The 17127-nt window shown below is 42.3% G+C and overlaps 1 protein-coding gene across 1 annotated transcript in view; it reads right to left on the reverse strand.

The window, feature by feature from the left end:
* GRM3 (glutamate metabotropic receptor 3) overlaps nt 1–17127 on the reverse strand; it is a 45001-nt gene that overhangs the window by 19140 nt on the left and 8734 nt on the right. The window contains exon 2 of the mRNA XM_075026780.1: nt 12416–13271. Within this exon, the coding sequence (XP_074882881.1) occupies nt 12416–13271 (856 nt within the window). The remainder of the gene's footprint in view (nt 1–12415; nt 13272–17127) is intronic.

Genomic DNA, 17127 nt, shown 5'->3' on the forward strand with positions numbered 1-17127 from the left:
ATAAATTTGACCTTCAATTATTTTGAAGGAACAGCTCTGCTTGGAATTCAGTAGATCAGGTTTTTATTTCCTCCTGGAAACACAATTTCACTTTGCAAACAACCTCATTACTATCCATTTGCAGAGTAATTGCTGAGAGCTTTTTGTTCGCTTCTTTAAAAGTATATAGTTTAGAAACACAAGATCTGATCAAGATGCAAAACAAGATATGGCAAAGAGATGTTATGCCAAAAGCTTCTCTGTTTTTTCCAGGTATGTGGGCAGTCTAATAAAGGTATTGCCTCTTCCTACAAATCTTATGACTCTGTGCTATTACTTTTGTTAAGAAGCTACTGAAAACTCTCAGCAAACACTCTACAAATTGCTAATAATGAGGTGATTTGCAAAATGAAATTGTATTTCCGGTAGGAAAATAAAACCATAAGTAGTGAATTCTAAGGAGAACATATTTTTGAAATAACTGAAGCTCAAATTTATTGAACATTTTGTGGAAAAAAAGGAGTTGCAGGATGCTCCGAGCTGGAATAAAGAAGCAACGCTACAGTGAAACACACAGAGAAACCTTTATGCTCCGACTTATTATGCAGCTCAGTTATAGTATTTGGCACACCTGAAATAATGTTGGTGGAAGACAAAGGAGGCTCAGAGTTCAGCTGGAAATGTAAATGTTTCACACATCTTATGGCGTAAGATTCTGGAGTGGATCAGTTTTCTCTGGGAATAGAATATGTGCATGAAAAAAGTGTTGTAAATTTCTTTAACCAAAATGTAATTAGAGTGTCTGTATTGGGAGTGTAGTTTTCTCACAGAGCTCCTATAGGCAGTGGAGAGAAATAGACACCTCCAAAGGTGGGCTTTGGCTATAAGGAGTTGCCAGCTTCCTTCATTGATGGTTCTCCAGTTACTAGACTACAAAGTGAGTTGCGTCAAAGAAGATATGAAAGCTGGCTGGCTTGAATTTTGGCCACTAACGGAGAAATCATACAACTAATGCTTTCAGGAAGGCCCACCACACACATTAAATGTGACTCATCTTCCTTTGTAAAGGTTTGAGCCCGGATTTTCTTTTTACTCATTTCCATATAACAATGTGATGGCTAGAAATGCACATCTACTAAAATGACAGGTTAAGTCAATATTCAATACAGTAAATCTCATGTATGACCAAACGCTGAGTCAGCCAATCGAGGGGTGAAAGTGGGCTACTCACAACAATGAATTTCAGTGAAAAGATAGTGAGATAAAGGATAAGAACTCCTAGCTTTTAAGGTTATTCATGCATATCACACACCAGGTGCAAAGGTAGCACGTCACCTCTTCCAACTTCATCAGTGTTCATTGGCATGCATTACCCTACGACATGCAAGCTGCATGTCCTATTAATACTTGCAAATTCTTCTGCTCTCAGGAAGAAAAGATAAAGCTGAGAGCATAGAATCATTTTTGCTAATGTTTTGCTCCACTGAATCAGTTCAGAAACAGCAACAGCAATCACTGGACCTCAGGGGAAAACGTAAAAAGAAAATGTTGATTTATTTGCCTGTTTAATGGTGGAAGCAGAGACACATTGATAGGCTTAGACTGATAAAGTGTTTCAGAGATCTAGAAAGGACATTAACAGCACTGCCTCAAACCTTCATCTGACTTGAGATATTTTCTTCTGTGAAGAGCCTTTAAAGATGGGCTTTTTATTCTTTCAGTTACTGGACCATTAACTAGCCATTAGCTATTTATACAAATAGATGTGCAAATGTAATACAGGAAGTGTAACAAACTTTTTCAGCACACTTTTTGTCAGTTCCCAATAGCAGTTTCATACAGTGTCTTATTTGCCACTGTCTGGTGGAGATCTGTCCTGGCACAGCAGGGCAATCTCTGCTCCCAAGCTGGCATCAAGGTCTTGGAGCAGTGATCAGCTGCTCCATCCATCAGGGCCATTGATAAATACCATGGAAAACCTCTACATTCAGAGAAAGTATAGGTAAAAATTATTTATAGGGGCACATGATGTGTTGTTACTTATGTCAAAGGAATAGACTTGGAAGGGCATGTCAGGTGCAGCCATTAGGAATCACAGTCCACCCTGAAAGTCCATCCGCTTTCAGCTACAGAGTTACACAGGATTTCTGTGGCACATACCCTCTGTGTGAGGACTTTTTTCAAGGCTGTGCTTTGCTCATCTTTCTCACACTAATAGTTTCCCGTTTCCACTGAGCATGGTGCAATTCCTTCCCTGGCTAAAATGACTGTGTTTTCTTAGCTGAGCCTCATATTTCAGCCACAAAAGTGGTAAATATTTCATACTTACAATGGAACTGCTGCATTAGCTTATTCTGTTGTCCATCAAATTGTCTGGAATCTGTGTATAGCAGCAAATAGAAAAATGTACTGCATGAAACCTGTATTGAATTGAGGAGCAATTGCACATACACATTTAGAAAGTGAATATCTCTCAGCCTGCAGAAATACTCTTGAATTTCTTCTGTAGGAAAAATGCTAGATATATATGTGTCATTAGTCTAGAAAAGATGAGATGATTCATATATTGGCAAGTAGAAAGATGGGCTTGTAACAAGAACAGCAAAACTGCAGGAGATGAAAAGTGGATGTAAGATTGAGGGGGCAGGGACCTTCAGACTGTGAGGTGCATTAACTGCTGCTTTCTATTTACTGGGTGTTTGCAACCACTATTCACCTCACCACTGCTTTTGGCTCTGTGCTGTTCTTTTAATGCACTAAGGAGATAGTGAGTTTTGGTGTGGAGACCATACAAGCTGACTTAATGATCTCGGTAATTATTTTATGATTTACATGCCTTAAGTTTAAGGACTTATATTTGGAGATATTGTCATTTCTGGCTTAGTGCTGAACCCCTTTGCATCCCAGCAGTGAGCAGGTGAGTTGATGTTGATTTACTGCTCCATGGCTGGAGCAAGAGGTGAGAAAGCAAATCAAAGGATTGGTCTTGTGCCTGAGCTGCGCTACAGCTAGGATTTTGTGGACATTTTTGTTAGAAGTTTCTCTGCTTCTGATACCCTTGTGCATGCATATGTGTGTTGTTCCCCCTGCCTTGGAGAATTTTAGTATTCTTTGTATTCACTTATATCCTCAGACAAAATTCACTTTCATGGCAGGAAGAAGGAAACAAAAGGAAATGACTCACTCAGATAACAGCAATGAAATATCTCTTTACATTATATTCTGTATCTGCTAACAAAATAGCCATAAATATTGCAGTGATGCCAAAGCAGAGGTTTTCTGAGATGCTTTTAGAGGTGTTTAGATGCATAGCTCTAACAGATGAGGAAATAAAAGAAAGTCACCCGTTAACACATTTGTCTGCCAGGTCCATCCAGTTTGCAGTTGACAGGAATTGGGTAGAAGGTCAGTTTGTGAAGAGTACTCATATGTAAAAGGAGTTTCTGCTCCATGAAAGTGCAGAGCTGATTGCTTTTTGAATTCTCTTTTAGAAGGTAGGTGTCAACTACTGGCCTCCGTAATTTTTTTAATAAAAATACTAACACTTGAATGAATAAGAAAGGTGAATATGTGGTAGGAAATCCTTTCAGTCATTCCTCTGAAACTTTTGCCCTAAGTACTTCTTTTGATTCATGAGACCACCTGCACAAAGGGAAAGGCTGTGAATATTTGGGAAAAATCTGTGTTAGTGCAAAAATTTACACAAGGGATGTTCAGAGGTTGGGTTGAGTTCCTTTCTTGCTTTTAGATAGAGAAACATGACTGTGTCACTGAGCTGCTTTTTTCTGCACTGGGAGTCAGAAATGGGCCAGACAAGCTGGAAGGGAATAGTTCAGACAGAAAGCTGAAATAGATTCACATGCTCATCTGGGCTGCAGTTTAACAAGTACAAGTATAGCAGTCATCTTGTGACAGGTTTGCCTGGAAACATGGTACGTGGAAGCGATGCAGGATTCAGACCAAGATCCATGTCTAGATTGCAGCACCAAGCTGGGCCGAATGTTAGTGGCATGTCAATGCAGCTCTACTGGTTTGGTACCAGTTCCCATTTAGTCAGTGTTAGCCTGGGAACAGCTTTGCACTGTGCTCTACTGGATGAAGCAAACTTGTCTTCCAGGAGTGTAGCGATATTAAGGTTATTTCAAGAGAAAAGATACTTTTCTACAGATTATGCTTTCAGTTCTGCCTTTCTAGTATAATTATTAGCTGCCAAGAAAAATAGAGGTTTGGTAAAAATAACATAACATTTACTTATCTTTGGGATTAGACATCTGGGTTTGTGACTTTCTGTAGTTTTCTTCATCACCTTTTGAAAAGACCAGTTTTCTCGGGGACTCACTGGAAGTTCAGGACACACCTGGATTACTCAAAAGAGTAATTTATTTTCCCAATGTATCACACTGTGCCAGTGTGTCCCTATGCTATCTCCTTCTCATGTCCTTGTCCTCATCCTCATAAACTCTGCTGTGGTCGTATTCTGAGCACAGCCTCTGCCTTTTTCAGCCCCTAAAATAGCACCCCAGCATGCAAGTGAGACTAGTTGAGATCAGTTCTGGAAGTGCTAAAGTGCTCTTCCATTGCAGGTAATAGAGAAGAATCTGGTCCTCCCATTGGCTTTTCAGAGCCAAATTAGATGCTAAAATGTAAGGGGTAGCACTCCTGAACCAAAAAGCCTTTTCTCACATGATATCTTGTCCTTCCAGGTCACAAAGAGAAAGAAGCAGACCTGACATCTTTTCGGTTATGTGTGGATGTCTCTCACAGGTAAATCTGCATGAAGAATAAGAATATAATCCCATGGTATGTCCTGAGTTGTTCTCCTATTGTCAAGAGCGGTGGGACTGGAAAAGTGAGTGTGCATGGGTGGGTGATGAAAAGGCCATACGACTCCTCCTGCTTCTCTGAGCACTTTGACTGTGCAGACCTTCAGTGTTTGGGATTCACATGACATTTGCCAGCGAAACAAAAGATGAAATAATTACTATTATAAAACAGGCAGCAGGCAAACACAGAAGTCTGTGATTTAGAGAAATTAGGTTACCGAGCCTTCTGTCTCTCAAATATGTGATCAGAAATAAAATCATTGCTCAGTTTTTCAGTCATGTGTTTCTCCGTAAACACAGGGTGTCTAATCTCATCCTCATTTACACACCCGCACAGGCGCTGCATACTCTAGAGATATCTAAGATGCCTAAAGGCTACATTATCAATATGACAAAAGCAGCTGACTGTAAATTACATACAAGGCACAGACTATATAACTTTATGTTCAGTTTTTCATAGCTCAGCTGAAGTGGTGCGTTGTATAAATACTCAGGTAAAGGAAACTGAGATGGAGAGCTATCTGCTATTTTAGAGATGTCAAAGCACCTTCACTTAAATATGCTGCTATAACAAGTTTGAGGCCGTTGCTGGCCTGTGGTTTCTGCAGGCTTTCCAGGAATGGCACCCAGCTGGGTAAGGGCCAAAGGTGACACGCTTCCAGAATCTTCCTGAGGACTATGAAGAATAGTTGTTGCCGCTCTGTGTCTGGCTAATGCTGCATTTCCCATCTTTTTGTCTATGGGAGCTCAGCACCCAGGTCAGGCAGAAGCGTGGTGGCAGCAGGCAGAAGTACCTTGCTCCCAAGTTAGATGGGAAACAGTGGTCCAGCACACCTTGATTTCTGCTGCCGGAGCTCATCTCAAGAGGTAAGAACACAGTTCAACCTCTGCTCCTGCTCACTCAGGCTAATTACTGTTAATTAGTACCAAATGAAAGCATGAAGAGGCAGCATTTTATGATGGTCTCTGGCTAGATAACAGACACCATTAACAGGTAGGTCACTGACCTGCCATCATGGCAAGAGAAGTTTTGATGAAAATTTTATTTGGAAGTTGTGCCCTAGAGATGACGATGTCTGTGTCCTGCTGCCAGCCCAAGTATTTGGTTTACACGGTGCAGTGTGTGACACACAACACATCCAGAGTACAGATCGGATTGTTTGCCATTGTGACACCTCAAACCTAAACTAGAGGATGAAAAGGTTCCATAATATTTTAATTTTTGCCAGTTTATGTCTATAAAGCTTTAAGCAACTTGGTCTGATTGCGCAGCTGCCCCTGGTTTCAGCAGGATATTGGACTAGAGACCTCCTAAGGGCCCTTGCAACCTGATTTATTCTTTAACTTTACAATTCTCTAAATTATCAATCTATATTATACACAATGAAATATATATGTATGAAAATATGCATGCACATAAACAAAGTACACATAAACAAATATATTAATATATACGCATATTAAAAGCTTCAGGAAGGCTTAGCAGAGATTTCTGCCCAGAAACCTCTTGGAGAGGTAGATTTGCCCCAAGGAAAGGAACTGCAGATCCCCACAGCAGCCAGGTCTGCAAAGAGGCAGTTGGAGGAAGAAGAAAGTAGAGGGTGTCATCAGGAAAACCAGGCTGTCAAAATCTCGCTAGAGCTCTGTCTGTGTACATACCAATGTAACACTAATACAGAGAGAAATATGGGAAAATACTGTGCAGGTTCAACTGTTCCTCTGCTCTGGAATAGCAAGTCTCAAGTGTACTTTCAGAGACTGTCCCTTAGCTGCTTTCAAGGTTTTAAATGCTATGATACATTTGTGGTCCCAGGAAAAAGGCAGTAATTTTTCCTATAAAACTTACACATCTTTTTCATGTATATTCTAAATAAATATCTTGGGGAATTCACTCTACATTTTCCTTCGTTTTATTGGCCACAAATCCATCATGAATTACACTTTTAAAACTTTTACGATTAACAAGGTATTAGATGCCTTCTGCCCATGAAATTTTTACCTTCAGCTGAAAGCGGTGTTCTGGTTTATTTTACAAATAAGCATCACAAGGAAGGCCAGGAGGACCTTACAGCTGACTGTTTGAGTGCTGGAGATGAAAAGGATCTGACCTGATGAGGAGGAGCTCGTTGGGTGAGATGATGGAGTAGCAGGACAGGAAACATTTATGGCTAAATCCCAGAGCAGGGACCATGCAATGCTGCTGTGCTCGCAAGTGAGGTGACATCTGACTGTTGCAGACCATGACTTTTAAGCTCTTTCCTACTTAGGTGGAACAGTTATGATGGAAATGATCTGTGAAAGTATGTTGCCACCATGGAAGCCACCAGCAAGAGTAAATGAAAAGGTGAGTTTGTGTTTCCGCTTCATGTTATTTGAATGTTGACTGGGGCAGAGTGGGGAGGAAGAAAGAAAATAAACCACACAGAAACTTAGGACCAGGTGGGAATAAAAGTTTTGTCATAGAGTCCATGGGATGAAGGGAGACAAATCAGACCTGACTTATAACCCTTTTCTCATTTTGGGTAGTCATTCTGGTTAGCCACAGGTGAGGATTTTGCCGAGTATAAGCTAGATTTGATGATGTAGGCTTTGCTGTAGAAGAGCTGGATTTCTGAACCTAATACAGGGAGGGACATGACAGTGAGTCTTGTAGCTGCGGAGAAAGAAAGGGGTAGGAAAAGACACTGAGTACTATAAACATATGTGTTGCCTAGAATCTTTAATGATCTGTATTCCAGGATTACTACTTTAGCCAAATCCTCCTACCATTTGCTGCGGAGATTCAGAAAGGTGCAGAAGACAGGTGGACATGCATACACCCCGAAATCCAACCTCCCTCTGCCTCTACGCTCCCACGCTAGACTCACGGCAGAATTAGTCTTGCAATACCATCAGCCTTACTAACTGAAGTGGGAAAAGCTGGAGCCCAGTCCTGGGTGACAAGGCTCTCATCCTGCACAGCCAGATCAGCAACCCTGGGCCAGATGGAGATAATACTGGTCCTTGAATGTTGCTGCTGTCCCTCCTCACCCCTGGCCAACCTGGAGCACAACGCCCCAGAGGAGCAGCTACACTAGGTAGCAACATCTGGGGCACAGCTGTGCAAGACTCTGCCACTTTATCCCAAATGATGGACACCCCTTTCACGCTGCCCCTGCTAACGTTCACTGCCCTGGCACATGTCAAATGTTGTGAGGCTTGCAGTAGCGCCGTGGGCGATAACACTGCTTTTCTGTGTCATCCTGGTGGCTTAAAGGAGCTAAACCAGTTAGCAGAGCTGGTTGCTGCACTGGCCCCTCCATCCCTCTGAGGGAGGAAGACTTCTGGATATGTGGAGCTCTGCCTCGTGTTGGGGTTCATCCCTGGATTCACAGCCCTCCTGAGAGTCCCCTCCACACGCTGCCCTCCACCAAGCAATGTCTGGGTGCTGGCGAGAAGGTGAGTTTACTCTGTGCTCTCTCCCACGGAGCCCTTTATTTTTGTTCAGCACTTCTTTGTTGTTCTGGTAATACAAACTAACAGCCTCTTGAACCAGCATCTCTTTATCAGCAGAAAAGCATCACAATTCAGAACATCAAGTGCTGCACTTCTGCCCTCAGGAGAGAATGCAGAGGATGGGAAGATCAAGAAGATGAACCAGCCTATATCTCTTTGAAAGGCCAAACAAGCACTGAGATGGAGTGAGTGTATTTATCCAGGGGCTGGGCTTTGCATTCTCAGATCCTGCTACTGGAAGTAGGAATCAGGCACAGGCATCTCTTTTCTCCCTTACTGAAAAGATTCAGGATATCATGACATTTGTCATATACATCTTACTGACTTGCAAGAAAATTATGTGCTCGGTGTATCTCACAGACAATAAGGAATGAAATCTCACCCTGCCTTCATGCCACACTGCAGTTCTATGGAGTTATTTCAATTAAATGAAAAAGGAGAAATAACTAGGGCCCTGGAGATATTAATGAAATACCTGTCACACAGCACGTCAGCAGCAGTGGCAGCGTGAGAGTGCACAAATCCTGACCAGTCCTCTACTCCAGCCCTGCTGTTAGCTGGTCCCTGAGTATTTCCCTACAGATCCCATTATTGCTGTGCCTGAGAGTCTCACTGCAGGCTTTCAGCTAAATGGCAAGTGAGAATCTTAGTTGCTCTGTGCTCCATCTGTAGTCAATAGTAAGAGATGTAGGGGAAATCATATCTCACATGGGCTACCTCATGTGGGCTGAACCACACTCCCTAAGTGCTGATCCCCTCCATTAACTGTAATCAGAGACCGACCAAAACTAATTCAAGTGCGCAGGGAAAGTGTCTAAAATTGCACAGACCCACACCAGTCACATAAATGCACCTTATCATTTACTCAGACTGGTGTGTTTGAAATGCACCATCACCTGTTCCTGGAAACTGGGAGAATACATTCAGGGCCATTTGTCAGATTTCTTTCATGGGAAGCTGCAGGTTTATGCATGCAGGGCTCATCTATTTGTACCTCTGCTTTTCAGCAGAGGAGGTATTGCTTAAATAGCTGTTTGTGTGCGTGTGAATACGGTTATCACTGTTCTGTTTCTTGCCTGCTTCCTTTTGGTGGGTGTGGGTCACTACCTACGCTAAGGAAGAGAGAGAATTCCCAACCTGACTTGGTTGCGGTGTACCTGATGGGCTGGTAGCTTCCCTGCCATCCTCTCTCTGCACTGGGGATATGTTCTCAGATTTGGAGCTGGAAATTTTGAGAGCATCATTGATCAAATGTACCACACAGCAGGGTCCTGACATTGTATTAAAAAAAACACCCAGAGACTGTCTTCAACCAGAAAAGAGCAAAGGCGAATTCTGGGTCCCATAGAAATCAATGACAAGACTTGTATGTATTAAAATTTCACACCTTTCTGAAAGAGGAAGGCATAGGAGATTTGCTGATTCTCTCACTACATAAAAATCACTCATCTGCTTAAAAAATCACTGACATTAAAACAAGGATTCACATTATAATGGAAGAACTGATAACAAAGAAACAGGAGATGAGCAAATCATGCTGTAAGCTAGTAACAATATATACAGAACAAAGCCATTGGAAAAGAACTCGACAGGTTTTTTAATGTTTTAGATTGGAAATGAGAATTAACTGAAAATAAAGCTCTTCAGAGTTTCAAAGATTTCCATGTTGATTTTAAAACAAATTAATTTGGCTCAAAAAAAAGCCTTCTGTTTTCAAAATTACACAATGACAGGTTTTAAATTTTTTTTTTTCAGCTTGAACAGCTTCAACTTCCAATTCATAAAAAGTAAAAAATATATTTCAGTCAAAATTAAAATCAATTTTTCTGTCTGTATCTAAATGAAAATTTTCCTGGACTTTTGGTCAAAGAAAATTGTGGTTATTTTGACTTTACGCCTAAATGTTGAGTAGGAAAATGCTTGGGTGCTCAAAAAATGTCCGCATGATAGAAAAACAATTAGGAATCATGTACTGGAACCAAGATTGTCTAGCGACAGCCTAAAGATGGTCTCTGTTAAGAGTGTATACATTTAAGCCCATAAAAATACCTGGAGTGTCAAAAAAAGTTTAAAAATAATTGAAGTTTAAGTTATTGAAGTGCCTACTCGTTTGGGTCGGTTGTTACTGTCCTGAAGTGTCTCCCTGGCAGGGGCAGAAGCACCTTGCACACCACCGCCATCCCTGGCGATCAGTATGCCAGGACCCAACTTCTGTGAAGTGCTGTGCTCCTAAAAACACTTGATTTCAACAATTTGAAGACATTCAAGTATCTCTGAGGATAAGTGTAGGCAAACGAGAAAATAGTTTCTATGTATTAAGTGCTGTGTGGAGGGGGAGGAGAAATGATGCTTCTTATTTTCCATAGGTCTAAAGACTAAAAGGTTGTTTCATTCTCGTGCTGCTTGTGAAATTGATAAATAAATCAAATGCAATTACAGCAAGACGTATGATACGTATACATTGCCTATGCATTTGTATATGTCATGGTATGTGACTATCCTTACTGATGCAGCAATCTTTAGGAGCAGACCAAATGGCATGACACACACAAGCATTGTATTGCTCAGGCCAGGCATGTGGCTTCAGCTGCATTGCATGAAACACTCAGGTGAGAGTTTTGAAGCATCTCAACTTTCAACCGCTCTCACATTATTTTTGCTTTGTGACCGAATCTGTATTACCAGAACATGTCCAAGATCCTGGGTCCTCCTGAATCCCCTCCTGAGAGATAAGTTAAGATGCAGCAAGTGACCAGTCCCATCTGCCCCTTCTTGATTTCCCGTGGTAAAGAAATCCAGGCACATGGGCTGCAGGAATCCCTGATGTGCTCTGAACAAGTCAGCTAGCAGGATACTGGGAAACCAGGGGTCCTAAGGAGCTCTGCAGCATACACTGGGAAGTATGTCTACAAGTACCCCCAAAAATGGAGTACTTGGCTACACCAGCCATACCCCACTGGGAGTGAGAGAAGCACTAGGGATGTGGTCAGTAGTATCTAGAGATGGTCTGAATCAAATGCTGAGAAGACCTCTACAGAAGGGAAAAGTTCAAGCTCTAATCTGACAGTTTCACATAGTTTCCAGTGTTATTAATGTTGTACCATTATTGATGGTCTCTTGGGACTGCGCATGCTGTATCATACACGTATTTATCCTTCAATTCCTCTTGGAGCTAGTTCTCATACAAAGCACAGCATGATGTTTCCTTACTATCAACCCAGTCAGCTGAGAATATCAGTTTAATAATACATAGAAATGCAATCTCAGCCTAGATGTTTCAGAAGAAAGTTAGACATGTAACGACAAAAAGACATGATGCTCTACACTTCTCTTGTTTCCTCTGTAGATCTATTTAGCCTTTTTATGGTGTAACATTAATAACAAACCTAAGCTCAGCCATATGTGATGGCAAAACCACAGAGAAGTCATGTACTGCACAGCCAGTCCCCATGAAGTTTGCTCATATCATTGCCAGATCATCCACTCTCTCTCCACAAATCTCCTGCACATGTTTAATCTAATTTTTAATACTTTGTCATCAAGCCTAAAGTTCTGTAACATAGGTAATGGTACTATCCCACATATTTAAGTATTTTATACTGATCTGGTTCTATGACAGGAATTATTATGTTATTATTGCAAGGACATTGGCCATTGACCATGGTCCAGCTATTATGTAAATTCATAACAAGACAAGGAAGAGAAGGCTAAATCTTTGCATAGGCATGGTAGGCGGTTGCCTAGTGTAGCAGGTGGTGAAATGACCATTGGCCTCCAGACATGCCCAGCTGGAGCCAAACTGGCTGGGAATGAAATGGAAGTTGGTGTGTGGAAGTTTAGAGGATGGAGGGTAACATTTCCAAGACCAGCTGTTTTCATCTCCAACAATTCCTTCTGCTGGAAACAGGAGGAGCATTGAGCTGTTTTTTTAGAGTTCTCACCAAGATTCCTGTCCTTCTTTCTCCCTTCTTGTGACAAGAGTGGCCTTGCCTGGGTACCACCCTGGTCTGAACTGTGATAATAGGTGCTACTGGGAATTCAGCTGGCTCTTATTGTGACTGATGAACATTTCATTAATTACAGTGACATTCTGTATGTACCAGAAAAGAAGTTATTACCTGTAAAGTTTACTTTCAGGAGATAATCTTTGTACAGCTTCCTGCCATCCAGATGCTTCATGGCATCACAGAGTTTGGTGGTGTTTGGACACAGAGTCCTCTGCATTTTATGCAAGGCATGGGCCATTGCATACACAGCGTTCACAACAAACATGATCTTGGATTCTTGTTCGTAGTTGGAACTGTTGATGGTGAAGTGCTTGTCACAAGGCTTTTTATGTGGTTTTCGGTTCTGGAGATTACACTGGAATTTTTGCTCCCAGAAGTCCTTGAACCAGGGGTTCCGTCTGTTATTGTAAGGGCTGAGGCTTTGGAAATACTTGTCAAACTCTTTAACTGGATGGGAAGCAAGTTCCAAGGTTATTGCCCCAGAAGCTATGTGCTCATTGCCCTTGACAATACTCTCTTGCGCTCCCCATCCGTCGCTGGCAATCCAGGTAAAAGAAACGTTGAAGCGGTTGGCAGCTGCGATGAGCTCCCGAGAGTCGTCGCCTCGCATGAAGAGCACCACCACTCTGGCATTGGGTTTCTGGAGCAGCTCTCTGATCACCCCGTCGTAGGATTTCCTGATGTTGGACCGGCCCACCTTCTCGGAGGTGGCGATGCAGATGTTGCGGAGGCGAGCTTCCTGCTCAAAGGCTTCGATCCCGGTCTCCCCATAGTCCCCTTCGGAAGCAACCGTTGAGACGTAAGTCCAGTTGAAGTACCGTAAGATTTCAGCCATGGCTTTAGCTTGGTAGAAGTCAGGGGGCACCGTCCGCGCGAAGTAGTCGTAGCGGGATTTGTCGCTCAGCTTGGCACTGGTGGAGGCGTAGCTTATCTGGGGGATCTGGAACAGTCTGAGCAAATTTGCCACCTGGAGACAAGGGGGAGAATACAGGTTTTTAAAGAGTGGCATTTATAAAACTGAACAGAAAAATCTAGGGAAAGGCATAAACAGTGCTTTTCAGTAAGAGGTGTTCTGACAATCACAGATTAAGGGTGTTGATAGAGGATGTTGATAACATACTCTGGTGAGAGCAGTGCGCTCTGTATATGCAGAATAGCTGTTCTGTGGCCCAATTAATTCCCAGGGTTCTACTGGGACTGTAATGGACCTTTTATTTCTGTTAAACTGAGTCTGTGTAAACCAACACAGAATTTGACACAAATGGACAATATACTTCAGCCTCAGCCTGTGCTCCTTACTAAGGTCTGGGGATTTGCATGCCTTTCCTATTCATAGTGTGATTCATCTGCTCCAAGACTCACTGTATTTGATAACCAAATGTACTAAGACAACATAAATTTCTCTTCTATGCAAATATCACAGATATACATGTACAGGTCTTTCACAGAACTTTCTGACCTCACTTATTCAAGCTCTGATTCCGCACCTCTCCTACTTTTTACTCTTTTAAAAAACTCTTTCTTCTGAGCTGCTCTGGCTGCAGTCCTCCTGAGATGGCATATTTGTTGCATGTTAGTACTCCTGAAGTGCTGCACAATGTCATGTTGACCTACAACTTTTCATAAGTAATAAAAACTTTTAATAATCTCTAATTGCCCTTCTTGTGTGATTTATGTTGTCCAAAGTCCTGTTTTTTGTGGGGGTTTTTTTCATATGTTGCTATGTCCCTTGCTTAAATATTCCCAAATCTACTGTGTTACTCTCATAGAAGTGTAGCTCCTGATGATATCTGGAAAGAAATGAAGAAAGGTTATGCCATTTTTTTCCTGTGATTGCTTCTTAAATGACAAAGGGAAGACTTTGGAGTTTGCTCTTAGTGAGTGGAAGATGTGTCCAGTAAATTAAATTTAAAGCTGATCTTGGAGTACAGCCTGAAAAAACCATCTGAAAAGCAATAGTGTGGTTAAGATTCCTAAGGGAAACTTCCTAAAAATTGCCCAATCAATTAATTTTTCACATTTTCCCTGAATGTTTCTCTGACCACAGACTATGTCTGTGAGAATTCAAAGGCAAAGGACTGTTTTGAAAAAAATGTTGTGGAAGAAGGCAAATTTTAGAGGCTCAGATGTCAGTAGCAAAATAGACAGTCTGGTAGAAGTAGCCAAAAGAATTTTATTGCTTTTTGGCAACATTTATCTCTCGGGATTTTATAGATTTAGATTCTGTCTGTTCTTTAATGCAGACACTGGACCGGTGTCTCTCTGTGGCTCGTCTCCCACTGTAAACTGGTGTAATTTCTTGTCTGGGCCGGACTGCTGTCGAACCATACATGCACAGTGCCTTTCGCAGCCACCTGGGCCACCAGAAATGGTGGAGGACCTAAGGAGACCCGTGTCCTACTGTCCTTCTGGGGCACCCGGGAAGAGCAGGTGGGATGCCCGGGCATTTCAGGTCTCTAGGTGCCTCTATCTGGGGAGCTGAAACATGTCTTTATAAAATAAACCACTCACGGTAGTTTATTTTAGTTTAAACCAAAATAAAGCCTCTTCTACACTGCTTGGAAGGAGTATCCTGACAGGGGGCTTTGGCTAACGCCCCGCAGTTTTGCCTGTGGGTGTAGGCAGGTGGCGCGAAGTGCTGTGGCTGAACAAGTTACTGTCCCTCAGGAAACTGCTGATGGGTCCCTAACCACCCTGCTAGGTGGTAACTTGCATTAAACTGCCTTATACTGGAAATGTGGCATTTAATTTCCATTGTGGTGATTTAAACGAACAGCCTTAAAGCAATGGACCGGGCTGAGAGGCTTGTTTTGTCACCAAGCTGCAATGGATGCTCTGAGCATCGTTAAGCCTCCGTGGCTTTGTAACTTTTGATGACAGGCCCACATATCCACATGGTTTGGTTCACGTGTCCTCACTCAAAAAGAGCACTTTGATTTGGTAATAAGAATGTCCTCCATGTAGCTATTCCGGAATATTTCTTGCAGAACCGTGTGGGCTGGAACTGCTATTCTTGTCTCAGTTTATTCTAGCAGGAATTATTTTATTTGAGCTAAGCCATAATAAAGATATGCACACATAACATTCTGCATTTCCCCTCCCAAAATTGGCTAAAATAGAAGTCCATTTTCTAGCTAAAGCAGTGCTATTCAGTGTGGAGTCAAGCCTTCAGCTCACAGAAAGATACTCTTAATAAATATAGCAACTTTTCTATTGTTTTTTTTATTTCTTTTAGTCTAAGCAGCAGGATTATCCATATGCAGGGAAACAGAACTACAACCCCATTTTACAAGGGAGCCCTGAGCCTTGGAGGTCACTGTACTTCTAGGGTCCGTGCAAACTGCCTGCAGTTCTGCTTCTTGTGCTACAGGGAGGGGAAAGCTTTCCTGTGGCAATGCTGTTTGCTGTAATGCTCTTCACTGCAAAGCTGTCCAGATGGTAGCTTTTTCACAGACCAAAAATTCAAAAATATAAGAAGGACTGATTAATCATAGAGGATAGTGACCCAATCATCCCTGAGAACTGTGACTGATCGTGAAGCTCAGTGAAGTTGTATCTGTTATTAATTCAGATCAGGACACTCTTCTGGAAATTCTGAAGTTGGGGATTTTCTGGAATATTGTAACATCTTGATTTTAGGGACTAATTTTTCAAAAGAGCTCAGGTCTCCGGCGCTGTGCTGAAGCAGTCGGTTTCAGAATGGTCCCTTTTTCCAGCCATTTCCATGCTGATCTGAACATCTGATTCCGAAAATCAGGTCCTGATTAAAGGAGCAACAAGGTAAGGGCACAGGTAGCAGGTTCTGGAGAGGAGCTGATGTCTAAGGCTTTGTGTATTCTGCAGTGTCTCGGTGTAGTAGAGGACGGTGCAATGTGAACCAGAGTTATGAGCACTGAGATTGACCCACCTGGGGCATACCTACACTGCAGCTCCATGCTGCCTTGGCATGTGTGCTACAGCGTCAAAATTGCAGTGTAGATCCAGCTTTTACTAAGTGAAATAATCTATTTTGGCAAAGCTCCAGGCAGCAATTTAATCAAGCCATGGTGCATGCAATTAGAGCCTGAAATCCATATGTTGGCACTTAAGTAGCAGTAGTAGCCTGGTTTTTTTTGCTGTCAAAACCAGTGGGTTTTGCAGATATGCTGCACCTTTGAAAATAAGACTGGATGTTCTGTATCTGCAACCTAAACCAACTGCTTCGCACAGCTCTCAGTGAACAAAGTGTGTCCAGATAGTCGGCTTCCAGAGTGACAGGAGACCTTTATTTGCCCTCCCACTGCTGGGTTTATTAGTGTAGCCACCGTCCTGTGCTAAATTGTCCATTTCCCAAGCGAACCCGGCTCTCGCCCAGCTGCGAGGGTGGTGGGTGATGCATAAGGAGCTGCAGTTTGTAACACTGAAAATGGCTTCCTAATACCTTTCTGCAAGGAGCAGTGAATTAGGTACAGCTAATTTAAACATGGGAATCTGGTTTCTGAGTATACTTCTGGCCATTCAAGGGTCCTGATGATAGATGGGGTGAGGCAGGTAACACCTATATGTCTCAGAATCTCGTATATGGATTTATTGAATCCCGTCAAGCATTTTGCCTGTCCCCTGTAGGAATTTCTTCGCTGGCAGCAGGATTTATTCTGATGTTTTTGGTTAAAATTTCCCTTAACAGCCTAGAGGCTGTTACATGGCTTGTTTGAATGTGTTACAGGGCTGGGGAGCACAGGAAACACTTTGGAAAAAAAAAATCTCACAACTGTTAGAACAGATAGGGTTTCTCCAACATAATACACAAGTGTGTACCACACATTTGTTGGACAGAGGGGGCC

Source organism: Buteo buteo, chromosome 4, assembly GCF_964188355.1.
Source record: "Buteo buteo chromosome 4, bButBut1.hap1.1, whole genome shotgun sequence".
Taxonomy (NCBI): Eukaryota; Metazoa; Chordata; class Aves; order Accipitriformes; family Accipitridae; genus Buteo; species Buteo buteo.